The sequence below is a fragment of the Drosophila albomicans genome, chromosome X (genome assembly GCF_009650485.2).
Source record: "Drosophila albomicans strain 15112-1751.03 chromosome X, ASM965048v2, whole genome shotgun sequence".
Lineage (NCBI taxonomy): Eukaryota > Metazoa > Arthropoda > Insecta > Diptera > Drosophilidae > Drosophila > Drosophila albomicans.
Window position 1 is genome coordinate 17,755,719 of NC_047627.2, and position 26,734 is coordinate 17,782,452.

A 26,734-nucleotide genomic window follows, 5' to 3' on the forward strand; every position below is an offset into this window, starting at 1 on the left:
CCACAACGATCATGCAGCGACAAGTGAACAGCACACACACACACACACACACACACACATAGACAACCACACAAAGAGAGTATTGGGAGAGCGTGTGCGTGTTCATATGCGAGAGCGGCAGGTGTGAGAGCGAGCTTAAGTAATCAGTGTGAGAGAGAGAACAACAATTTTGCCGGTGTGCCGTAAGAGAAGTGCAAGCAACACTGTGCTGCTGCTGCTTCTGCTCTAGTGGCTGCCAAACTGTGCAGTGCAGCTCAAACGTTGCGCTGGACAGCATAGAATTGGAGAATTGGCCAGAGAACCCGGAGGGAGAACAATGAATGACCAGCTAGCAGCTGAACATGGCCAAAGCAAAGCATAGATAGCGACAGCAGTTTGTCAAGCGTAACGCAAATAAGCACGCAAAACAACAAATCAGCAGCATAGTCAAGCAAAATCAAACCGACTGGGGAAATGCTCTAACAAATTTGCAATCTGTGCGTTACGATTTAAATTCTATTTAGTATATATTTAATACTTATATACTTATGGTTCTTATTAATTTGTCACCTTAGAGTTTAAGAATTTATGCTCTTCATTTTCTTTCAGAATAATTTTCCCATTAACAAACCTTGCCTCAAAGCCCATAGACTCCCTCAATCCTACTCTCTCTCTCTCTGAGTTTCTATGTATTTCTCTGGTTCTTCCTATGTTTATTTTGTATGCATTTTCCTTGGCAGCTCATAAAAAAGAAGCTAAAGGCAAAGAAAGACAAAGGCGAGCGAAGCATGCAAATCTGCGGCGAGTCAGAGACAGAAACAGAGTCAGAGTCAGGACGGTGGCAACAACAACAGGTGGCAACTCTGCAGCCAGTTATACGAGAGACAATTGCCGAGGGCGTCGCATGGGCGTGTGCATAATGCAACAAGTGGCACACAGGTAGAGGGGGACTGGGGAGTGGGGGGAAGGGGGTTGCATAATTGCCAAGAACATTGCAAAACGATGGCAAGCGTTTCCTTTAGCGATTTCCCCTTTTGGGCCAACAGAGAGATAGAGAGAGAGAGAGATAGAGAGAGAGAGAGATAGAGAGAGAGAGAGAGATAGAGAGAGAGAGAGAGAAAGAGATAGCATAAAAATGAATTGGCCTTCGAGTGCAACATTGTGGCGACTTGGAGTTGCTGGCTTTAAATGAATTCTAGCCTGCTGCAAACGTAATGAAATTAAACGAACTGGAAAGCTTCCTTTTTCCATGAAAAGCCTCCGCATCGTTGGCATAATTAATGAGAGAAAACCGAAGCACAGCAAAACAGCAACAACAACAAAAGGAGATGGCAGCAAATGTATTCAAACGAATGAATGCATATACATATATGAGTATTTTCATATTGTATATAGTATATATTCGTATATTCAATTTGTTATTGTAATTTACCACGGCATAAATAATGCAGAAGTTGCACTCTGCAACAATTATAATTGCATCGAAACGGGAAATGCGATAAGCACGTGAATGCGAGTGGGGGAATGAGTGTGAGTGTATTCATAGCACACACACACACACACACATGCATGCATTTACTATTCACAGCATAATCAAGACATTTTCATATTTTATTCGACGCTCCAAATTCATTGAGCATTCTGCGCAGTTTGAAATGCATCAAACCAATGACTTTCAAACTGCCCGCTCAGCCAAACAGCTGATCTTAAAACCCGTTTCACCGCGCTCCTTTCGCACTCACTCAACACAGACGATGTTGGCCGGCAAAGCTTTTTGGCCAAACAAAAGCGAACAACCGTTAATTTGATTGTGCGACTTGAGCACTTGGCAATCTCATTAAAAGCACACAAAGACTTCCGTTCGACATTATTAAAGCACAAAACTCGTGTGTCACCATCATCCCAGCTAGTGAGAGTGAGAGCGAGAGCGGGATAGTGTCTGCTTAGTACCCCCACCCACCGCCAGGAGGAGAAGTGATTGACCGAAGCAGCAACAAAGGCAACTAATGAGCAAAAAAACAAAAAGAAAGAAACGCAAAAATAGAAGAAACACAATGGAAAATGAAAAATGAGGAAAGAAACGCAAAGCTTAGGGAATTCTCAATCAGAGCTTTGTACTTTTGTGTATAAATTTAAGTATACTCTGTAAAATAAATGATACATATATGTCTGAAGTCAAAGAATTGCAATAGTTTCAAGTTTTATTTTTAAACAAAATGAAACCAACTGAAAGCATTGGAAGCATTCTTTAGCCAAAGCATTACAATATTTCAGGCGATAAGTTAAGTCGCTTCTTGAAAACAAGAATATTTCTTCTAATAATGATTTTAAAATATTTCATCATTTAAGTGTAATTATATGAACCCGCTACAAATAATCTGTTCTACTTAAAGAGTATTTACAGTTCGTGTTCACTTTACAGACATTTGGGAAATGCAAATGAAAATGCTTTTCATGATTTGCCTAATCCTAAACTGTGTTTCTCTCTCTTTCTCTTTCCCATTTTAAGTTTTTCACAGTTTTTTCTGTGTCTCTTTTGCACTGATTTTCTGACTGTTTGGCGGCTGAGCACTCAGCTGATTTTGTGTGTAGTTTTTCTATGGCTTTTGCGGCTTAAAGCTGGTCTCGTTTTGGGAGTCGCGTGTTTCGAGCGCTGCCCAAGCGGTTTGACTGGTCCATTTTAGCCGCTTTGCCGCTTTCCGCTCACAGCTCGCCGCTTGCCAATTGCCGATTGCCGTTTTGTGGCTTAAAAGGCGTCTGTGGCTAAAGCTGTCGGTGCCTGTCTGTATGTGTGTGTGTTGGCCTAAACTAAAACAAAAGGCGAGCAAGTTCATTCACCATTTCACCTAATTTTTATGTTGCTGATTCGATGCTTTGTGTTTCGATTTGAGGCTTTCAATCCGCTTTAAGCCATAAAAGCAGGACAGAGATTTATAGGAAGAGAAGAAAGAAATGCAAACAGACAATTGTCACTGCAATGCAAAAAAAAAAAAAAAACACAACACGTGCACGATTCGCTTCGCTGCGCTTTGACTTCAAAGACCTCAAGGTCGCATAGAAAAACGCCAAAAAAAAAAGAAGCATAAATTGATGCAAGTGTGTTGCGCGTGTTGTGTCGCCAGATGTCGCCACCGAATGCAACTGCAAATTGAATGCGATCAGCGATTGTGCTCTGTGCGTGTGAAGAAGTTTTGCTCTCATTGCGGCATTTGTTGTTGGCGTGTGAATAGCAAACAATGAAAGAGAGAGACAGAGAGATAGGGACAGAGTTGGAGAAGCAGACGACAAGTGGAACAAACATTTTCCATTTGGCTTTTCCCTCGTCATTAATTTCAATCAAATCACACACATTAGCTAAGCAACCATCGATGCTAGCGATAATGATTATCTCACTGATAATGCACAGTGAGTTATCTGCACTCTGTAAAAACCATAAACAACAGTTAGTTAACTAACCAGATTACGCATAGATAATGTAATCTTGTCATTATTATTATATAGTAGTCGAGAAGACTGTTCAATAAAGTTACAACACGATATTGTTTACTGGATTATCAATATCATTATTGAAAGCAGATTATATATTAGGCTTCCAAAAGTCTAATATAAAACATAAATATTAAGTGCAAAATATATGAACTAGCTATATTATTTAGCCTAATTCGTCAAAGGCATTCATAACAAATAATTCTAATAATTTATTACTTTGCTAACGCATTAATGGAAATATTATACAAACTAAAAACAAAATAAATAAAATGAATGTAAATGAAGCTTTTTAAATAATAAACAAATGTATTTTCCTAATAATAAACAAATGTATTTGCGACAGATGCGCACAATTGTTTATAATTTTGAAGAAAACCACAGAAATAAATACATTTACAATGTGGTGATCATGTGGCGCCATCTACCGCATGTCGACAGCAACTCATAGCAAAAGTGCTCTTCTACACAGCGGGTTTGCGTCTCGGCTAAAGCGCAAGCAGTGTTGATAGTTGTGGTCCGTGCTTGAATTTTCAGCGAAAATACTGCACTGCTTTGCTCTGAGCTTTTGTGGAAAAGCTTTGAAAGCCGAAAAAGCGTAATAAATTATTTATTTGATTGTCGTTAGTTATATTGTTGCCTACCGCTGTTGCTATTTATCGTTGTTGTTGTCGCTGGTTATTTGGCCTATTTACCCAAATATTTGTTGTTACTTGCAACATGCATCGATTTAATGGCAGCATTTTCCACCGAAAATCGATAAGATATGACGGCGGCAACAAACAAAATACGAAAATATACACAAATAAAACAAACAAATTGTGCAACGACAACGATGCCAACAACAACAACAGGTAAGAAACAGATCCAGCTAACTAGATGCGATGCTTATGAAGCTTGCTTGCAACCAGCTTTTGCCTCCAACCTGATCTTCTTCTTCTTGACCGTCTGCCACTCTTCTTCGCGTTGTTGTCCTTACGACTCAGTGCACTTGTGGCATGTGTCGGCTTTGGCTTTGCATTTCATTTGTCAAATTGGCAACACACGCCTCTTTTGACCACCGTCACCGACTTAAAGAATATAACATTTCAACTAGCTTATTTATTCTTCAGTCTTTACCTTTGCTATTCGAATCGATTTTCCGCTTATCTAGCACACAACCCGATTGCATTTCCCAATTTTCCCCCCATTTTCTTCTTACCACTTAAATGCTGATAACCGATTGAGGGCGCATGAAATGTCGAATGTCGAATGTCGAAAAATTGTTATGCTTACCTGCAAAGATAACAGAGAAAAGAAAGAAAATATTTATGTCAAATATTTGTTTAATCAACGATTGTAACTATATTGGGGTAGGTAGGTAAAGTTATGACTTATCTAATCTATTTGAAGTACCGATAAAACTATCGTTGTGATAAAGTAAAATTTAGAAAAGGAAATCATTTTCAATAACATCAACTTAAAAAAAAAAGAATTTTGACAGAAATTTTCCAACTTTTCTGATTCACTTATTTCTGAATTAACTTCTATGTTTAGCAATCAAATGTTCTGAAAGTTGTACAATGAATGTAAAAAATAATATTTCAGCTGTAATCACTGTGTTCAAGAGTCACTTGATATATTTTAAAGTACAAAGAAAGTTGCCAACTTTTCTGTTTTACCGATTTCTAAAATAACTTTAATCTTTAACAATGAATTTCTTTGAAATTTGCAGAATGAACTGAAATCCAAGTTAATTAAGAAATTTACTAACAATTGATATTGAAAATCCGTTTAATCAAACTTGATATCTTCTATTTACATAATTTAATACTAAGGAAAGTTTCCAACTTTTCTGCTTCACAAATTTCTAAAATAACTTTTGTGTTTATCAAAAAATTGCTTTGAAATTTGTAGAATGAAGAGAAATAATTGTTAATTAAAAATTTTGCTATAAATTGATATTTAAAATCCATTTAATCAACAGTAGAAAGATATTTTCTATGTAAATACATAAATATGAAAGAACATCATCGATTTAAAATATAAAGAAAGTTTCCAACTTTTCTGCTTCATTCATTTATTTATTTATAACCTTTTCTAAAATTTGTAGAACTCATGCAAAAAAGTTAATTAAATAGCTTGGTAGCAATTAATACTAAATTTGCATTTGTTTTTACATAATTATCAGTTGCGTTTAATCGAAAGTAACTCGATAACTTCTATATAGATACGTGTAGTATTTACCACTAGGCTGCGCTTTCAATTCACAATTGATTAACGCCGACAAAGCGTTGTTATTGATATTCCGAACAGAGAAGACGTGTTGTGATCATGCTTTAGATACACATACATTTCCATTTGAAATGAAAAACCCCAATAAATTCTTGCGTGGCTGCTGCTGTCACCGCTTGTAACTAGATAGATAGATTTATGGATTGGCATATTGAATTGAGTTGAATTGAATTGAATGGAGGAGAGTTTACTGCACTCATTATGCGCAACAACAGCACAATTGTTGGCTAAACAAATTCCAATTTCAATACGATTTTCATTGGAAATATCGATAGAGGGGAATGCAATGCTTATCACGTCGACAGTTTCGAATGTGACTCAACTGCGACATATTGTGGGGCTAGGCGACATCGGCCGCAATCCCTGCCACAGACCCTGCCCTAATACCAGTCACAGTCGTAGCAATCCCCCAGTCTTAATCCCAATCCCAATCCCCAACCCAATTTCAATTCCAATCCCAGTCAAAGTCAGAGCACCACCCCCAAAAAAAAAAAAAAAAAAAGACTCGATAACGTCACGAGCCGTCGACTAAACCGCTTGTAATTGATCGTGTCTTTGACATTAGAAAACATTTCTGTCCGTCCGTCCGTCCGATCGTCTTGCAGTCGTTATTTGGTTGCCATGAAAATGTAACGCGAAACACGCCAAGAGACGCCGCCAACTGGTGCACGGTGGCTAATAAAGCGCATGGAAGGCGAACGCACGCAGCGACAACAAATCCACTTAGGCGTGCAACACAGAGGCAAGCCAAGACACTCCAAGCAATTGTGGCAGCAACAACAGCAACAGCAGCAGGAGGAAGCCAAACAAGGCAGCCAAGAGCGTCGAGTGAAATGAGACGTGGCAACAACACCAGCAAACAGCAAACAGCCAACAACAAACAGCAACAGGCACATCGACATTCATTGGCTTTTGCCAATGTGGAGGGACTCCACATTTGGGTCTATGAATGCATACAGTCTATATGCAATATATATATATGTATATGTATATATGTATAGTACATAGTTCGATAGAGCTCTGGGCCCACTAATCGGCTAATAACACAAAGTGCAATTCCAATGTTCGCAGTCAACTGAAAGTGGTTGGAGAAAAAAAACGCTTTTCTCTCGCCACATTACAAAATGTTTTGCTAAGGCTGCACTTTCAATTAATAAGAAAAACATTGATTTCAAATGAACTGATTAATATTTAAAGAGTAGATCTTTATTAAAAGAGTAGATCCTTTAAAAGATGAATTTTTTATAAAGTAAATATACTTTAGTATTTTGCTTGAAAGCTTAATTATTCAGAAAATAAACCATTGAATTAAATATTTAATATTCAATTAATAGTTACACTTAAGGGTGCATTAAGGGTGTAGATAAAATAAATATTATTTAGTATTTTGCTTAGAAGTTCTATTTTTCTTGACGGAAAACAATTGAAAGTTTAGTTTTGTTATGCTTTAAATTACATTCATTCTAAAATCCACATAGAAGACATACTATACTTCAAAACTCTAGAGAAGCATTGAATTGCACTATTTTTTGTTTTTAGTTAATATGTTGTTCTAAATATAGAATATTTTTAAAAGTTAAATCATTACGAAAATGAACATAATTTTGTAAAGAACAAATTTAAAGTTAGTTTATCACTTTGTTGTTTAAATTTCGGGAATCAGAATCATTTAGAGATCGAACCCTGTTTTCTTTACGATTTTATTTTCATTTCACATATTTTCTCTCATTAAATCACAGATGGTCAAAAATACGTAATGAATATACTACAATATTTTGTACTGAGGTTCTTGAATTATTAATTTAATATTTTCTTTAAGAATTATATTCAAAAGTTTATTTTGTAATGCTTTTAAGAAGACATTCATTATTCGACATAAACTGACTTAAATTTCTCAATAAATTGTCATCTACTCTACTCATAATTTCACTCTCCCTTTTCAAAGCTACAATCTTGAAATGGTTTTCCTGCAGTTCTATCGTTGCTCTCAGCTACGCTCTTGGATATCCTGGCCATGACTCAGCAGCAAAGTCAGAGCAGAGAGATGACTTGCGGATCGCCAAATTGAATGAAGCGTGCTGCTGACCCAGAGAAACAGAAGCAGAGACGGTAAAGTGAAGTGCTTGGAAATTGTTAAGCGGCTTGCGCTAAAGACACAGCGCCATCTAACGAGCAACAGCAACAACAGAAGTGGAAGACAATGACGAAAACGAAGAGCAGAAGAAGAAGCAAGAGCAAGTGAACCAATCGGATATTGCGCAATCGAGTTTTAATTCATTTCATCGCGTCAACTGTGAGTTTCCGCAATGCCAACAACGCGAAGAGCAGACGTGTTAAGCTGGCAGCTTTTGCTCCCGCTCCCGCTCCCCCTCCCTCCTCTCTCCTCAAACATCGTCTCATCGACAACACATCGAGCGGCGGGTCAGTAAAGTTCATTGCAAAAGCTCAACTTAGGCGGCCCATAGGAGTTGTTATGGGTTGAGTGTGTGTTATGCAAAAGACGAGAGACGAAAGAAGAGAGAAGAGAGGCGATGCGATGGCGAAAGTGATGGCAACAGGTGAGTCAAAGACAACAGCAACAGCAACAACAACAACAACGGAAACGTTGTTGCGTTTTCAAGGCGAACCAGATTAATCAATCAATCAATCGTATCTGTCCGTCAGCCAACCAGTCAGTCAGTCAGTCAATCAATCAATCAAATTACTGCTAAAGGTTGGCTTACACAGCTTCATCAATGCGATACCAAGGAAAACCAAACCAAGTTTGTCATCCGTTTGTGAAATTCAAACCTCAATAAAAACAAACACAGCAAAGAAAAAACAAAGAGAAATGATTATCATGATTATTATTATAATTACTATTATACACACACACACACGCACACAAACGTGGCGGTATTAAATGTTGGTAACCGGATTCGAAATCGGTTTCAGATTCCAGACAAACGCAGCTCAGAACAAAGAAAGCACCTTTTGTGATCATCTCCACACACATCGCAGCAAGCGGGGGAGAGCAGGCAAAAAAAAAAAAAGCGGCATCAAAAGTGGAAGAAGCGCGCCAAAACAATATAATTTATTGTTTACCTTAGCGCAATTGACAGACGGACTGACTGACGGACGGACGGACAAAGCGCGCCTTAAGTCTTAAGAACAACTGGCGGACAACAAAAGCGAAGCGAAGCCAAGCATAAGATGAGTAAATGATATTTTAACCATGTGACAAAAAGAGAAAAACACACACAAACAGAAATAAAGTGCAGAACGGGGGCACAGTAAAAGCCTCTCATTGGAAGCTGCTGCCAGACACAGACAGTGTAATTGTATATAGACTACAGTGAGCCCTCGCTAACAGCATCTTTAACTACTTTTGGGGAGAGTGTAAAGAATGTGCTGTAAATGAAAAAGGTAAAGCGAAGAATCGCTTAAAATGTCACGCTAAAGTTTTATAAGAAATAAATTAAATACAACAAAAATAAAATCAAGTAAGATAAAATAAAAATAAAACTAAAAAAATAAATGAAAAACAAATGAAAAAAAAAATACAAAATAAAAAAAAATAATAATAATAAATACAATTTAAAACGTAATCAAATAAAAAGAATAAAATTAAAACAATTTAAATAATTTGAATATAAACCAATAATAAAAAGAAATACCATTCTTTTCAATACCTCAACAATAGAATTAAGATATATGTAAAACTTTACTACATTTAAATGGTATATTAAAGTATTGATACAAGTGGCGATAGAAAATTCCCTAATTAAATACATAAAATAAAAAGAAATTTCACTTTAATTCAATGTTTAGAAATTACTTTATTCAAGCATGAACTTTAGACATATTTCAAAAAGAATTTCTCAGCTACTCAGCAATAGCAAAAGCAATGAGTGCTCACTGTGTGGTAATAGAAAGCGTCAAAATGCTAAATGCCTTTGCCTTAAAGTAGGAAAACCTTTCACAAAGCATAAAAAAGAAAGAGAAATACCTTTAACAAAGGATGACAACTGCCACTTAAATTTCAATAGCTTTTTTCTTTTTGTTGGTGTCCAACACAGAACAGCAGTAAAATGAGATCTCAAGTTGAGAGCAAAATGTGAGTATGAGTAGAGTAAATGCGATTACGAGCATGTAATGCCAATCATTGATCATTTTTTATATAGGCAACAGACAGACAGACGGACAGACGTGAAGAGTGGAAACGGCTTTTGGGTCTCGTTATTTTTCTAAGAACACACAAAACATTAAAACGTGCCCCGCAATGACGGGGCGACAGTTCATTAAAAAGAAATTACGAGGATGAAGGACAGACAGGCCACGACAAAGAAAGAGATCGAGAGCGACAGCGACAGCAAGAGCGAGAGAGACAGAGAGGGAGAGACTGAGAGATCGACAGAGAATCGTAAAATTGTCAGTTTATGAGCGTGGCAGGAACTGAGCAATGCCATCGACAATAGATAAAAAGGCAGTCAGGTAAATTCATGGAATTGCCGCAAGTTCGGCAATCCCAACAAGTTATCTTCTTTATTTTCTTTTTATTATTTGTATGCTTTAAGATTATTTCTCCACATTATCGACTGACTATGGGAACCATGTGAGTCGTGGTAATATCTATATTGCAAAAGCAAAGCTGCAAAAGGTTTTGTAAGGTGGATGTGACATCACATTGTGTATTACACACATGTTTATAGATGGCTAAGTCGAAAACGAAGTGAATGAATGTGATGGCAACCCTAGGCTAAAAGCCAGCATAACACACAAACACACAAAACATAAATAACAATAAACATCAAGACAAAGACAGACAGCGAAATTAAAAGAAACAACATCAAGCTTTTAAGTAAAAAACTTATAAAAAAAAAAAAGACGAACACAAGAAGAAAACATCCAAAATCGCATTTTACGCATACGCAACAAAAAATACATCAACAATCATAACAACAACCACAACAGCAAACAACAACAACAACAAAAATGTTGACAACTGTTTCATTTTATGGGTGTCGAGAGCTTTTTAGCGGAAAAAGTTTTACTCACACACAATTTCTATATAAGCAATTAATTTTACTTTTATTTATGAGACGCTTTATTCGGCCTCTTTTTTGTTTTTGTTTGCAAGTGAAATTAAAAGCTGCGTAGCCCTCAATTCGCATAGCTTTGTGATTATTTTTAAGTTTATTGTCAAGTTGCATTAAGCATGGAAAATATTTCAACATCACTTAATGTGTTTACCACAAACAGACAAAAGTTTTATCAACTTTTATTGAATTACAATTGAATCAAATTATTTGAACAAATGTGCAGAAAAATGTAATTCTAGAGTCAAAATGGATGCCTATTTATGAAGAACAGTTTCGATACTTGAACCGTTTTCTGAACCACTTTAGTAACTAAATTTAAAAAAAGAAACTAGTTTTATCTACTTTTATTATTAGTAAAAATAATAATAAAAAGATGATTTAGAAAAAATAATTCTAAGCTATATTTATTCGCAAAATAGTTGTCTATCTGAAAGAACCATTTTGTTATTTCAACCGTTCTCTGAACCACTTTTTAAATGGCAACGAAAAACATGTTCCCGGCCATTTACATTGAAAATGCAAATTTTAAATAATTTTAAATAAATTTATTAAACTTTTAAACTGAAATTACAAGGCAAATTGTGAGGTAAGCGCAAATGATAATTGTTGTTGTAGTTGCTGTTGTTGCACAGCAAATTCAAGGCCACAAAACGAAGGCGTCGCTGCTTATGTGGGTGTCTTTGCAGCAGGTATTTGTGTGTGTAAGTGTGTGTGTGTGTGTGTGACATAGCAAAGTTCAGCGGCACTCAATCGGAACGAAGCAGCAGCAGGGCCATGCCACGCCCCTCCCCCGCATCGCATCGCCTCGCGCTCGCTTCGAATGGCCGACATTTTTAGGGTGGCGCGTCAAGTTTGTCGCTTGAGTCTTTTGTTCTGCGCATGCCACAAAAATGTCAATTATTTATTTATTTATTTATGTATTATTTAATTAATTAAGCATGCACACGCACACACACATACAAGCTATCTGCGCAATTACCCAGCTCCACAGCTCCGCATGAGCATGGGCGTGTCTTTAGCCCAGTTGCCTACCAATTTCTCATTCTCATGTTCATGTTTTTGTTGCTGTTGTTGCTGTTGTTTCTGTTGTTGTTGCGACTCGCACGTGCAGCGCCTACGCAAAAAACAAATGTGAAGCGGAGACGCAAAACAAATAAATAAATATAAATAAAGCGGGCAAAACGAGCAACGACCAAGCTAAACACTGTAAAACACCGAACAACAGTCGCAAAAGTATGCAAAAAAAAAACAAGGCAAATTGTGAATACTCTTCACTTAGAGAAATGTGGAAGCTAAATAGATATAGGAATATATCATGCAGATAGTCATAAAATTCAATTCAATTCAAGTCTATTTTCTTTTCGAATTTTATAGCATTGCTAAGCCATAAATATAAATAATAATATATCAAGCAAATATCCAAAGAAACTTTTTATTAGAATGTCCATAATAATAAGAATATTATCTAAATACGTATTCAAATATATCATGCAGATAGTCATAGATTATCAATAATAATATGTTTAATTCAAATCATAATAACATTTATTTATAGTGAATTTTATGTTCGAAACTTTAAGCATTACTTTCTAGTAATGCTAATTCTAATTTAAAATATAAATCATGAATAAAAATAAGAACGTCTTTCATTAAATAAATAAATAAACATATCAAGCAAATATCCAGAGAGACTTTCCTAGGAATGAAAACCTTACTTTGCCTTGAATTTTCTCGGCAAATTTGCAAACATTAATTCAGAATATCAAAAGAGAAATAATTATATAGAATTATATATTAGTTCAAAATATAAAAAAATGAATAAATACCAAGTATAAACTACTTAAAACAGCTATATATTATAAACTTATTGTTCCACTTTTAAAATACAGAATATAACACCGTTTAATACAAACACAGGCTGAACCACATCAAAGACAACTATTCCAAGTCTTTGCAATTCTTTATAGCCTCTTGCTTTGTCAACACATTATATGAGTACAGGGTATTAAAAAAAATCAAAACAACTGTGAACTCACTGCTGTCTGCATCCACAATTATGTGTGTGTTTATTTTAAGAAAACCATCTTCACGCTCTTGACAACAGGGTATAAAAAACATGATAAAATTATACTAACTGCCACATAACGAATTCAAGTCGAGTGAAATCGGTTGTGTGGATCAAGAATTTATATGTGGAGCTACCTCTTTAAGGAATCGCCGCTGCCCGGTTTGATTGCGTTCGTAATTCGTGAGTGTACAAAATGAAAAATTATAATAAAAAGCATATTAAGTTAATGTAAGACGATGCCAAAGTCGAAGTCGAAGTCGAAGTCTCAGTCGCTGTGGAAGTTAAACTTAAAGTCGCAGTCGCTGTTAAAAGTCGCAGTCGATGTCGAAGTCGAAGTCGGAGTCGAAGTTGTTGCCGCCGTTTGCTGCATGAAGATAGCAGCAGCAACAACAACAACAACAAGCGAAGCACAATCCGAACATTTTACGACCTTTTGTGGCCTTCAACATTCTTTGGCCGCGAGTCGTTTGGCAACACTGGCGATTGCTCTCGCTCTCGCTCTCCTTCGACTCCTATCTCTCATTCTCTCCAACTCATGATCGCGCTCTCTTTCTCTCTCTCTCTCTCTCTCTCTCTGTCTCGCTCCACTCCCACTCTCTAGATGCTGAGCCATCGTTGTCGGCTTTGGCTTTAACGTATGATTCATGCATTAAATTTCACGTTTTAGAGGAAACACCTGGATAAATACCTCTATAGCTACACGATCGCCGAAGTCGCCGTCGTCGTTGCCGTCGCACCAGATAAATTGCTTATTATTATGTGAAGCTGAAGTGAGTCAACGTACCTCCGGAATAACAAATTCTGGATGCTGTGTGACAACATAATGTAAATACACAACATTGTTGTTAATAAATATTTATATTCTCATGTGTGTGTGTGTGTGTGTGGAGAAAGAGCCATTAAATCAAACAGCGCGCATTTCGTAAATTTTGATACACTTTTTTGTTTGCTTGCATTTCATTTAGGTCATTTCCGGAATGTGGAAATAAAAACCAAAAACTTGTATTAGTTTAAACTTTGACATTTATTGCCTAAGCAATACATTTTTACTGTGTTTATGGTTGCTGAACTAAAATGTTAAACTGTTTTTTGTGCAATCGAAACCTTCTTGTAATTATTAATTTTAATTGTTGCGCTTTGGGTTGAGACTTCCTTGACAGATAATTCCTTATTTTGTTTTTTTGTGGATGCTTCCCACGAATCGAGCATTGTTTTGATGCGCAATTGTGTCGGAACGCTTTGAGCTCTTTTGTTTCATTGGAAACCATCTCATAATTATCCATTTGAATGGTTTCAGTATTATACCCGCTACCCAAAGGTTAAAAGGGTATTGCAGCTTTGCAGAGGGAGACATCTCCAACCCCAATAAAGTATAAATATATACTATTATGTGAGTTGCGATCACATAAAAATTGTAAAATTGCAAAAATTTAACGTCTACTGCTTAGTTGTCTTAGTTGTTTTGTATAATTTGTATGTAGTACTATATCAATATACGTTATATTCTTTGGTATATTTTAGTATTTTTTCGGAATCTTAATTTGGTGTATTTTGTGGGTTGCGATCAGATAAAAATTCTAAAAGTTAATTTTAAATGTAGTACTATACCAATATACCATGTATAGCCTTTGGTATATTTTAGTATTTTTGTGGTATATGAATTTTTACCCATTGAATAAGAAAACCAAAATATATAACCATTGGTATATTTTTGTGGTATATTATTTTGGTATATTTTAAGAATAATACCACACTGTTTTGTTTTTAAAATGGATAGCGGGTATCTCAAAGTCGAGTGTGCTCGACTTGTTGGTTATATCCGGACAACGATTCAAATGTGTAACTCATGTCAGTTCTTCAGCCCGCACATGAGTCAGAACATATATTTTATTATTTATTTGTAGCTAGTCAGATTGCAGATTGGCGACAGTTCGACAGGTCAGTATTCACTTCCTCTTTCTCTCTCTTCGCTATCGAGGGGGACGCACTGGAGTGAAGCGTGCAATGGGCGTGCATCTCTCTCGCTGGTCAACGAAAAAAATGAAAAAAAAAAACAGAAAAAAGACCGAGTGCAGTTGCTGTTTTTGGCTCAGACACGTACATGTTTCGGACAAAGCATATTTCTGTGTACATCTGTCTGTGTGTGTGTTTGTGTGTGGCATGAGTAAGCGCGAAATTGGCACGCTACGAGTGTGGCACTTTACCTTTGGCTATAGCAATATATGTAGGTATGTATGTATGTGTGTGTTCATATATAGTACTCGTATGTATATATTTATACGGTACGCGCTATAAAGCCGGGCTGCCGCACCGCCTGATCGCATTCGCCAGATATGACGACACATGCATGCATAGAGAGCTGAACTCCGCGCTGGGAATGTGGATGGCGAAAGGGTTGGCTGGGTCAACATACCGTAGTCAACAGCAACAGCAACAGCGACAGCCACAGCAAAAGCGACAGCAACAATAGCCAACAAACTGGCAACCGGCAACCGTCACCAGGCAGTCAGCCCATCATCACGATCAACGTCAACGTCATAAACACATTAACCACTGTGCTTTGTTATTGTTGTTGCTGGCGACGACTTTGCGTCTGCAACAGCAGCTTCAACCAAGCAACCAAGCAACGAACGAACCGAGCCAAACATTTCCCCCAAAGCCAATGGAATGCATTCCACAATTTTTGCATTGCATTTTGTTAACGAAATCCAAAACCCAATTGCAAAACTCACAATATCGAAGCTGGAGCAATTCACTCGCAACGTCGCGCACGTTTTAGCAATAAAAACAAAATGACAACAAAAAATTGTAACGACATTTTGTGATATGCAAAACTTGTAGTTTTGCTTTTATGGCCAAGAATATTTCATCACAATAATTAATACAATATCTGAGTTTGCTCACATTCTTTGCCTGGCATAATTAATTCAGACTTCGGCCTGGCAACGGAAACATATTAATTAATATAATTCATTTAAAAATACACACATCAAAGGTTTACGTTTGCGTAATTCTTGGTAAAGAAATCTATCAGCCAATGAATCACTTGAGACGTGAGTAAAGCACAGGAGATGACTTGAACAGCCAAAGTAATTAAAACAGATTTGCGCTCCATTGATAAGAAATGCTAATAAACCGAGGAATGACTCATTGGGAGAGAAACGAAGTAATGTTAAAAGAAATCAATAGAATAAAGACTTGTTTTTTCATTAAGTTGAGATAATCAGAAATATACTTAGTTTTAATCACGTAATTTTCGAATATTTTACTATATACATATCGTCTATTACCAATGACTTTTCTGATGAACGCTTTGTTATCTTGAAATACTCAGTACTTTACTTTCTTTTAACTTTATATATATTCAATCATCTTTTCATTCCAAGATTCGCTCAGTTTTTACGGCAACAAAGAAATAAATCGAATGTACAAAAGCTTTTTTTCCAAAAAGTTGAGTTAAGTAAAAGAAAAGTTTTACGTATGAGAAACGTCGGAAATACAGATCTTATTATCAATATATTCAATTACTATTCTCAACTAAGGATTAATTTAAATGTAAATCGATATTCTAATATACAACTATATAAATAAATTATTTTATCAACGCCCTTTCAGCTATAAGTTTTCACTAAATTTGTCTCCTATAAGAATTTGGAATCTTAACTTGCTCTTAACTTTATACACTTTTATGATCTCTTTATTCTACTTATTCCCCCCTTGAAGTACACCATTCCAACTCATGGTTTTCTTTTGAGGGAAAAGGGAAGAGTACATTTGCAAGATAATGATTTGAACTTCACCTTCGCCCAGCAATTGACATTCACTTAATCATGCACTTGACCCAATGCACCTCAATGGAGCATATCATCTGTAGTCTGGAAGCCACCGTTGAGGTCCAAAAACCCAACGATGCGTGGCAGCCAACACAATGACGCAGAAGAAGCAACATAAGAGCTAGAAGAAGCAGAAATATAGCTAGACAAGAGAGGGGGAGATGGGGTGGGGAGTAGAGAGTAGAGAGCAGAGAGTGGGGGCAGTTAGTTTTACCTTGAACTCTGGCCGACTGGCAACACAACTCAATTGATTAAAGTGAAGCGAACAAAACCGAAATGGTAAAAATAACAAGGAAAAGTGAACAAATTAATTAGAATGATGAGAATAATGAATATTGATGCAGTTGCTTTTTGTTTACGCTTTTGTTGTGCCAACAACAATGGGTGCGTCATCTAGGCGCAGTAGAGAGGGTAAGGGTAAGGGGGAGTAGTCAACTTGGGATGAGTTTCAGTGGCATGAACTAGCGTGGCGCTTCCGTTGCGTTTTGATTGTCATTAGGCCTCAGTTTTGTTGTTGTTCCAGCCACTGTTATATTTTAATGATATATCGCCAGGGTAACGCATTGCAGTAGCTGCTTTTGTTGTTGTTGTTGTTGGTTCGTTATTTGAGCTGCAGTTCGTCACGCAAAGGGCGAGTGCAGAGCGCAGGGCGAAGTTCGGCAGGAAGTTCATTTAATTAATGTGTCAGGCACTCGAAGTCAGTTCGTTTTTTTTTTTTTTTTTTGGGCAAATCCTGCACTGCATTTAGTTGGGTGTGTGTGTGTGTGTTTGAGCAGAGAAACAAACAGAACGGAGAACAAGAAAGTCGGAAAGGTAGTTCAGCAAACAAAAAGACACTGAAACACACACGTGTGCGTGACTAAAATAGATACTCAATTAGTGCGGCAATAAAAGTATTGTTTGTAATTGCAGAAGATACTGACTGCTGCCTGCTGACTGTTGCACCCGCCACCGCACCACCTACACATGCACCCGCACATGCATTCAACCACCACAACGCACAGAACTTCGTGCAGTCGTGTGGCAAATAGATTAACCACGGCGGTGGCGGTGGTGGAGGCGGTTGGGGAAGGGGGAGAACTTTAGAACTACATTTTATTGGGGCCAACAGCAGACACACGTTTTGCGGCATTGCACTTATGGGCCACTATTTGGAACAGTCGTGAAAGACAAACAAATCTGACACTCTTATGCGTTTCATTTATATTTTCTCATGCCTCATATTAACCTATTTATATAATCAACACATTTCTGTCACAAGTCACTTTAACTATTTCCCACTTTCTCATCTCAATGTCAACTTGCAATTAAACCCAAAGCTGTCATCTGTTGTGTCAAAACTATTTCAACTGTTGTCTTGTTGCCAACTGACCAGCAACAAAAAAACAGCAGAAACGATCAATGCCAACTAGAAAATATAATCAGACTTTAGTTGCTACATGACAATTATCTATATGCTAAAAACTTGCCTCAACGTGATTTCTGCTGCGTTTCAAAATAATATCTGCCACTAAACTGCGGCGGGTGGCACATTTTGTTATCAGCTGGATGATAAATACTTTTCATATTTTATGAAAACATCACAATAATAAGCTTTCAAATATAATTTCCTATTAAAAACTGCATTTTATTATATTGGTAAGAAATTAAATTAAATTCATTTGTAGTTAACTAAGCACATAGTTAGTTGACTTGCAGTTAACATAACAACCAATTAATTAACTTACAGTTAAGTAAACAACAAGAGAGAAAACCTTAAATAACTGATTTAACCTCATTCCATTTCATCATAATTAATTTCGTAGTCATAGGCAATTGTTTAATAATATTATCCGTCATTTAACGTAACTTTATCAGCTATATGATAAATATTTTTCGTATTTCTTAAGCATCACAGTAATTAGCAATAATTTGATTCCAATTTTGACTATTGTTTTACATACTACTAAGAAATGTAATCAAGTTGGCCTACAATTAACTTCACAAGATTTTTAACCTGCAGTTAACTTGACAACAAGTTACAATCCTTAAGTTGAAAGTTGTGCGGAAACCTTCAATAACATATTTAACTACCTCGCATTGTAATGTCGTATTGAACTATTACATTTTGTTAGGAAATTGTTTCAAAATATTATCAGCCACTAAACTTAACTTTAACTCCAGCTTGTATCGGATTTCTTTAACGGATAAATGATAAATATATTTTGTATTTTACTTACTAAGTACAGTCACAACAAATAGCTTTTAACAACAATTTCCTATGTAAAGATTCATTTGATTTTATAGCTTTTTTACTCAGAAAACTTTACTTAACTTAACAACACGTTGTTATCTTCAAGTTAAGTTATTTAGCTGCCTCGCATTGTAATGTTGTATTGAACCATTTTTTATTTCGTTAAGTGATTAGACAATTGCTTAACGGTATGCCAAAAATGCAGCACAGTGGGCTGCAATTGAGTTTAGTTCTCTTCTGTGCTCTGAATTGCAGGCTTCTGTCCACTGTGTGGGCGATCGATAGCGTATTAAATCAGCCTGGGACTGTGAATGGGGGAATGTGGGCGGCGGGCAATTGAGGTTTGGAAATTGTTTTCAATTACAGAGTGGACCCCAAAAACAGAGAGCAGAGAAACAAAATAAACCGGGCAACTTCAAGTGAGACGGGAGCTGCTGAATGAGTGTGTCTTTGACTTGCGAGACAATAATTCAATTGAATTTCGCGCCTAATTTGGTCAAGCGCATGAATCAACCCAAAAGCAGCCCACAATGCAATGCGCGTTTCAATCTAGTATTTATATGGTAGATAAATGCCAATACGATTACGAGTATCTATTGTTGACATTATATGACAATTGTGACGCTATATACTATATATGATACCTATATATACATATATATATTGATATTTACTACTGGCATATGTTGTGGCCCGGTTGTCATGACAACAACGAACGACTAAACAACATTCAGCCAACCCTCGGTGAGTTTTTTCGCTGCTTTTCGAGTCCGAGTTTTGTCAAGGTGGGCGCAAAGAAAGAAGAAAAAACAATATTAAAACGCAATTGATTTTTATACCCTACATACATACATATATGAAAAGTGTATGGCAGCTGACTATGCAAAATTCATTACAACGACGAGGGTATTTAAGCTTCGTTCACATTATTTCTAGTGTTCCCATTTTAGTTGCAATATTGTGTATACAGAAAGAGGGCGGACAGGGTCTCAGCTAACTGAAAATGGCAAAACCATTATGGCATTAGACCCACAGCTATAATTGGCTTGCATTCTGAGCCAAACACGCTTCGGCATTTTGAGGTTAACAGCAGCAAAAAGAAAGCCTTGAAGAGAACTTTGTTAAGGGTTCCTCCTTCAGTTCGAATTATGTATAGAGAAAGAACAAATGCGGAATTAGCACCTTGACCAATTAGAATTTTCCACTCAAGTGCTGTGAAAGCATTTCTTGACTGTTATTTAATAGCAAATTACTCAACTTTTATTCATTGAGCGTTAGCGATTCTAAACCTGCAAAGCAATGTGAAAGTTGAATTATAATTGGAATTTATGCGAATGCAAATTTGATTCAAGCAATTAAGATTATATTAATTGGTTATTGCATTTACCATTCAGCAAATGAGTGTATAAATTTGAGTTTTATTGCAAATCTTCTAAGCAATAACAATTCCACAACCGCAGCCGATTGTGACGATTGTCAAGCCTAATTAATCGCAGAATTATATTTATAATTGTATATATGAATGTTTCAATATTTCATTCAATGTTTCGCATAGCTTGTGCACTTGCTCAGCAAAAGATCGCGACGACTGAGAACGGAACGGTGTTCGACTGAAACCAGTTTCGATTTCCGGTTATACATATGTTATGTATGTATGTGGCTACTACTACTACTACTATATATATATATATATATATATATATATGTATGTTTATATCATTATAGTAGCCCCGATGGCCGATAATTATCCTCAATACTGTCTGTGGCTACACCTGCAATGTAATCGACTTGATCTACTTCCAAAAAATAACAAGGTTTCTTCACATAGATCTCAATAATTTTCAGAAAATATTAAATAGATAAAGTCCATTCCATTGGAATAATAATAATAATATAGTGATAATAATATAAGTTATAATTTTTTGACTTTAATACATTACGAAGAGAGCTTGATATAAACAAAAGTTAGATACAATAATTTAAATGAAATGTATTTTTATTCAGAGTCGATGACTGTTTAATGAAATTCGCAAACTCATTCGTAAGAATTGGCAACACACAAAAAGCTTAACCAAAAACAATAATACTTCTGGTTTAAAACTAATGAGCTTGAAAAAAGTTCTGTTCAGGGTCTCTGGAAGAATTCCTTGAGACAATGAATGTAGAGAAATATCTATTGGATTACTGCATTAGGCAGGCGTTTGTGTCTGTCGTCAATGTCAGTATTTGTTATTGTTTAATGTTGATATTTGCCATGGAATTTCTTGGGTGTTGAGGCGTTGTCGTTGTTGTTGTTGTATCGCACAGGTGTTGAGGTGTTTTCCATTCTAATTATTAAGTGTTTGGGGCCAATTAGAGCGCACTAAAATGCGCTACAATTAGCGTGAGCAAATTTTCAAATTTTTAACAGCAAAAATATTTTTATACGCTATTTTTTTCGCGCCAGCTTCGTCACACACACACATACTCACACACACACATGCTTGTCTGCATACAATTATATAGATATATGAATTTTTTTCTTTAGTTGTCTTCTGTTCTGCTGTTCTCTTTTTATGACTGAATAATTTACAAATTGAGCAAAGCAAAAAAAAAATGAAAAAAAAAGAAAAACAGGTTTTTTAGGTTTTCAGAGACTTCAGAGACACAAGCACGGAATGCTCAATGAATCTTTTTCAGCTGACGGTTTTGCTCGTTGTCCAGATTGCGATTCCCAGACGCGGTTCTCAGTGCTTTGCTGTGCCGAGTTGTGCCAAAATGAAAACAAACAACAAAACAAAACAAATGCCAAGAATGGCACGTCCAGTTACCACAGTTAGTTACCCAGCTCAGTCTTGGGTTCTTCCAATTCCAATTCAACAGAGCTGCCCAGTTGGCAGCGTTAGCGATAAGGCGATAAAAACGCCCACCAACCAAGAGAAAAATGAATAGCGGAGACTCGCTGTATAATTGATTAAACAATTATTGCATTTATTTATGCAAACAATTTGTTATTGCTTCTAGTACTTGCATCAAACTCTTTGATAAACTCTGATTGCAAACATGCGGGCTTTCTTCATGTGGAATGCTGATCAAATTTGTTATTTCCTGAGATTAATGCTAATTGAATAGATAAAGAATTGCTTAACAGTTTGCAGATTATTTTCCAAGTGTACTAAACGTCTACTTCCAATTTAATTTATCCTTAAACTTCCACTAAACTTATGTATATCTTAGTAAAGTAAAGATCTATAAGAAGTGAAAAGATTCTGTGTCTATCTCTCAGATTATTTTCTAATATTAAGCGCACTCAGTTTACTAAGTTTCAATTTTCAAATCAATTTATCCTTCAACTTCATATATTCCTATAATATACTATATAATGATAAAGTGGACAGGTAAATATTGATACAAATTAAAAAGATGGGTAAATAATTATTTTGATTAGTTTACTTAGTTTTCATCTATTGAAACCCCAACTTAGCTCAAGTTTGGCTATGCCAATACAGCATATAATGTTAGTATTTATATAGCAGATGCTGCATACCAAATTTCATCGCAATGCTTCTACAATTGGCCCAGTTACGAATAGTTCAGTTCAATCATAGAGATTGCACCAAATTCCATGCCAAACACGACAGCTGCGAAAGCGAATCCGAATCCGAATCCGTTGATGCCAAAAGCACAAAAAGAAAAAGAAGAAAAAAAGAAGGGGTCTGTTGCTGGGCTGTTATAGCGGCTATCATCATTCCATGTGCGAGAATTTGAAATCAGAGCTAGAGTCTCTCTCTCGCTTCGTGTTGTTGTTGTTGTTTTGTTTTTATTGTTGATGTTGCAATTTGTGTGCCGTTGAAGCATTAAATTGCATAATTAGCAAGTTAGCTGCGGAACTGTAGCCCGAGCTATCGCTATAGCTATAGATATAGCTTTATATGTTAGGTCTGGGTCTGGGTCTGGGTCTGTTGGAATTGCCTTGGCCAGCCAGCCCCAGACACACGTGATCGCGAAATGGAAAGCGTTGGCTTATCTTCTTCTGTTTTTTTTTTTTTTTTTGTGTATTTTTGCAGCTGACACAGTTTCCATTTCCATTCGAAAACAATTGAGAGTGTGATGCCAAATATTCACACGTTGCACAAATGAAGATTTATTTAGATGGCTGCATTTTCGTTTCTAACTCTTTCTCTACCGGAAATTCCAAAAACCCCAAAATCTTTATAATGACTTAATCAGCTCAAAGTTCTTCATCATCGCCAACGCCAACGCCAACGCCGCCATCAACATCATCATCATCAGCAGCAGTGGCAGCTCGATTGTGATTATCATAATGAAATTGATTTGATTTCTTTTCCCCTCTTTATTTTTTGAATTCTTTATAGTATTGTTGTTTTTGTTGGTGTTGTTGTTGTTGTTGTTGCTTTTGATTAATTACAAGGCGCTGAACCGTATGCAACTGCCCGGAACCCTTAACCCAAACACGAACCCAAACCCAAGCCCAAATCGAAACCCAGATCCCATATCATATTCGTCTTCTTCTGCTTGGTTCTTCATCTCTTTGCTCCTTCCTTCTTTCTCCCTCTCTCCCACGTCTCCACTGCTGCATTACAACGTTGTACCTGTCGTCTTCTTTGTGGGCACAAGGCTGGGCCCTTAATTTGTTGCCCCTGACGTTAGAGCTGCTCTTCTCGTCTCTTCTCTTCCCTACCCAACCCATCTCTTCTCTTCTCGGGTTCAAATGAGTTCACAATGCGCTGCTGGCCCCCTCCTCTCCTTTACTCTTCCCCCTCCCTCTACCACAATCTTTGGTTTTAAAGGTATTTATTTACCTTCTCCTTTATTTTTTCTTGTGACTGCTTTGCCTCTTTGCTGTCTGAATTTCAGTTTGTCTTTTCGATTTTGTTTGTTGTTGTTATCATTTCTTGAGCATTTACATAACTATCTTCAATTTTCGGAGACCCTTTAACAAAAGCTATACGAGTTTTCTAAGCAAACTTGTAACTGATATTCAACACTCAAAGAAGGAGACTCAATTTAATGCATTAAATATTTAATAAACATTTCGACTTGAAATGAATTCTGACAACAAAGCACAGCTTCTGTAATGCCAATAAATAGCGTATTCAAATGTCTTTACTATCAAAAAACAACAATGTTTACCTAAATGCATTAAATATTTATTAAGCATTTTAAATTGAAACGAATGCTTAAATATAAAAGAAAGATGCTTTGGCTTTGCCAATAAGGAGTGTATTTAAAGGTCGCAGTAACCAAAAAAAAACATTAAATTTTAACGCAATACATTAAATATAGTATTAATTAACATTTCAATTCAAACGAATTTTTATAAAAATAAGAAGAAGAACATATTGCATCCTCAATACAATTTTTCTAATATGACAAATAATTCCAATAAGCAGTGTATTGAAATGTCGTAACGACTTTAAGTTTTGCTGTTTTTATTTGAACTCATTTGCTTGCTTAGTCTTTTCTTTTTTTTTCTTTCTTTTTTTCTTGTCGTCCCCCCTCTCATTTTGGTGCGTATTTTATTGGGCCGCCGTTTATCATTATTCAAATATTTTACCTAGAGACTATCCTCTCTCACATTCCATTCTGCTTTACCATCATCTTTCTAAGCGCGATAAGAACTACAAGTACACATGCACTTATGTATGTGTGCTTGCGTGTATATGGTATAAGTGTGTGTGTGTGTTCTCTCGCTCTTTTTTTTGGGGGGGAGTTCAATTTGGTGCGTTATAATTACAAACAACTGACGCTCAAGTGCAGTATTTCCGCTCACACGAACAGCACAGGCTGAGGTGTGTGTGCGAAGGGAAGGGGTGGATACCTATGTATGTATATGTAAGTTATGTATAGATGTGTGAGCTTACCTTGCCGGCTGCCTTTTTGTAGCGTCGCGTGGCCTCGCTGATCAAATCCCTGACGAGCAGTTCACCGGAGCCGCAGGGCACCAAAATGCGAACATCACCAAAGCAGACGGTAACCTTCATACTTGGTTTCGTTTTCGCTTCCAAAATACACTTTCTATTCGAATTGAATTTGTAATTTTAAATTAATTATATTAATAATGCACTTGACTTTCGACTTCTTTGTTATTTCGTTGTTTTTGTTGTTGTTACTGCTGTTCTTTAATGTCGTTGATATTCGTGTAATTCACGTTGTCGTTGTTCTTGTTGTTGTTCTTGTTGCTTTTGTCTGTTGTTGGCTTTTGGCTTTGGCATCATCTTCTTGCTTTCTGCTCATCCTCAACGTATTCCAGGCAGCTGCATTCATTCGTTTTGTATGCACGTCTCTCTCTCTGTATGTGTGTATGTCTGAGAGGGTATGTGTGTGGCTATTCGTCTAGCTTAGTGCTGTGCAGCAGGAGTGCGAACGAGATGGCATGCACTACACACGTTTAAAGGACTTTGGCGTCGCTGCTGCGCCTGTTTCTACTGCTGGCTGCGGCTGCGCACTTGACAGCAGCTGTACACAACACAAACAACGAAGAGAGAAAAAAACGTGTGTGTGTGTCTGTATTTTTTTCTTTTTTCACCTACCACCAACGAACGGTCAGAACTATCGCGTGTGCGTGCGCGCGTGCGTCTGTATGTGTGTGTGTTGAAGAGCACCGCTGTTTTGTATTTGTATATTTTTTAATTTTTATTCTTTTTATTTTTTTTTTGTGGGTTTCTTATCGATGCTCTCAATGCAGGATGCACTCGTCAATCGCGCACTCGTTTTTTTGCCTTTGCTTTGTGTGTTATTTATTTAGCATATTTCACACTGCACTCACTGCTGTTAACTGTTATTGTTGGTGTTGTTGTTACTGTATGAATCACACGCGCTATCGTCGTCATACAAAACGAGTTACAATAACATCAAGCAGTCGCCGCAGCGAAATACAAAACAAAAACAGGCAACCAACAGGCCAAGATCATCGGAAACGTCGTAAACGCAAAAAAAAACACGTTAGACAACAACAATAATACAAAAACACAAGCTGCACCCCGAAAATAGCAAACTGCAATTGCAATTTTTACGTACGCTTGATTCGCGTTTTTCGCTTTTATTTAATGTTAATTTGTCTCTCTTTTACCAACTGCTGGCACACATATTCCGTTCGATCATTTTTTACGTTTTTTTTTATTTTGTCGTTCGCAACTTCGTTTCGTGGTTATCTTCGCTTTAAATATGTGTAAGCGTCGTTTTTCTTTTTTTGTTATGCTTGCACCTTTACTGTGTACTGCATGTAGTATTCTTGTTGCACTTGATCGTTCTCGATTCTATACAATTATCATTTAGTTAGGTCTTAACGTGTTATTTCAAAAACAACAGCACACAAAAAAAAAAAAACAAAATTCCTTAGCGTTGAACATCGCGCTGCGCTGCGAACGCTGTCTTCGCGTCAAATGCCAACAACAACTAACGATGTCGCGCACCATCGATGTATCGTTGCGCCAAACGTATATCGGCTAATAGAGCTCGATAGGTGGCGAGCTATTTCGATAGCACACGGCAATTCGATATACATATCGTTATATTGAATACATATTAATGAGTGCATTGCATATTATGCAAACTTTGAAATAAATATAAATTAAACTCATTAAAAGAATTAATACTTTCCATACAAATTGTACAAATAAAATATATAATGTTTCAATAAGCATAAAGTTGACCTGAACCAATTGGATATTGCAATGTAAAAGAGTATTTAAGTTTTTTTTTTAGTAATCATATTGAAATTGATATTTAATTATTTGCCTCACGAAGTCATCATTTTTGTAAGTAATTCCCGCCCTTT

At 36.5% G+C, this 26,734-nt stretch overlaps 1 protein-coding gene across 2 annotated transcripts; it reads right to left on the reverse strand.

Annotated features, from left to right (window-relative positions):
- Positions 1-3,927: 3,927 nt before the first annotated feature.
- LOC117578161 (partitioning defective 3 homolog) lies at positions 3,928-26,349 on the reverse strand. 2 transcript variants are annotated; one of them, XR_007955674.1, is made up of 3 exons: positions 24,819-24,949; positions 4,585-4,740; positions 3,928-4,535 (listed from the first exon to the last, which is right to left on the reverse strand). XR_007955674.1 is itself a non-coding variant. In XM_034263438.2 (2 exons), the coding sequence occupies exons 1-2, from the start codon at positions 24,936-24,938 to the stop codon at positions 4,663-4,665; spliced, it is 198 nt and encodes a 65-aa protein (XP_034119329.1). In that variant the 5' UTR covers positions 24,939-26,349; the 3' UTR covers positions 3,936-4,662. The 2 variants fall into 2 exon arrangements, 1 of the variants encoding a protein (XP_034119329.1); XM_034263438.2 differs by having other exon boundaries at positions 3,936-4,740; positions 24,819-26,349.
- Positions 26,350-26,734: the final 385 nt, after the last annotated feature.

Coding starts and splice junctions, on each gene's coding strand:
- LOC117578161 (XM_034263438.2), bottom strand. CDS start 24,938: ATGAAGGTTACCGTCTGCTTTGGTGATGTTCGCATTTTGGTGCCCTGC. Junction 4,741..24,818: donor ACAAAAAGGCAGCCGGCAAG/GTAAGCTCACAC, acceptor TTATCTTTGCAG/GTAAGCATAACAATTTTTCG.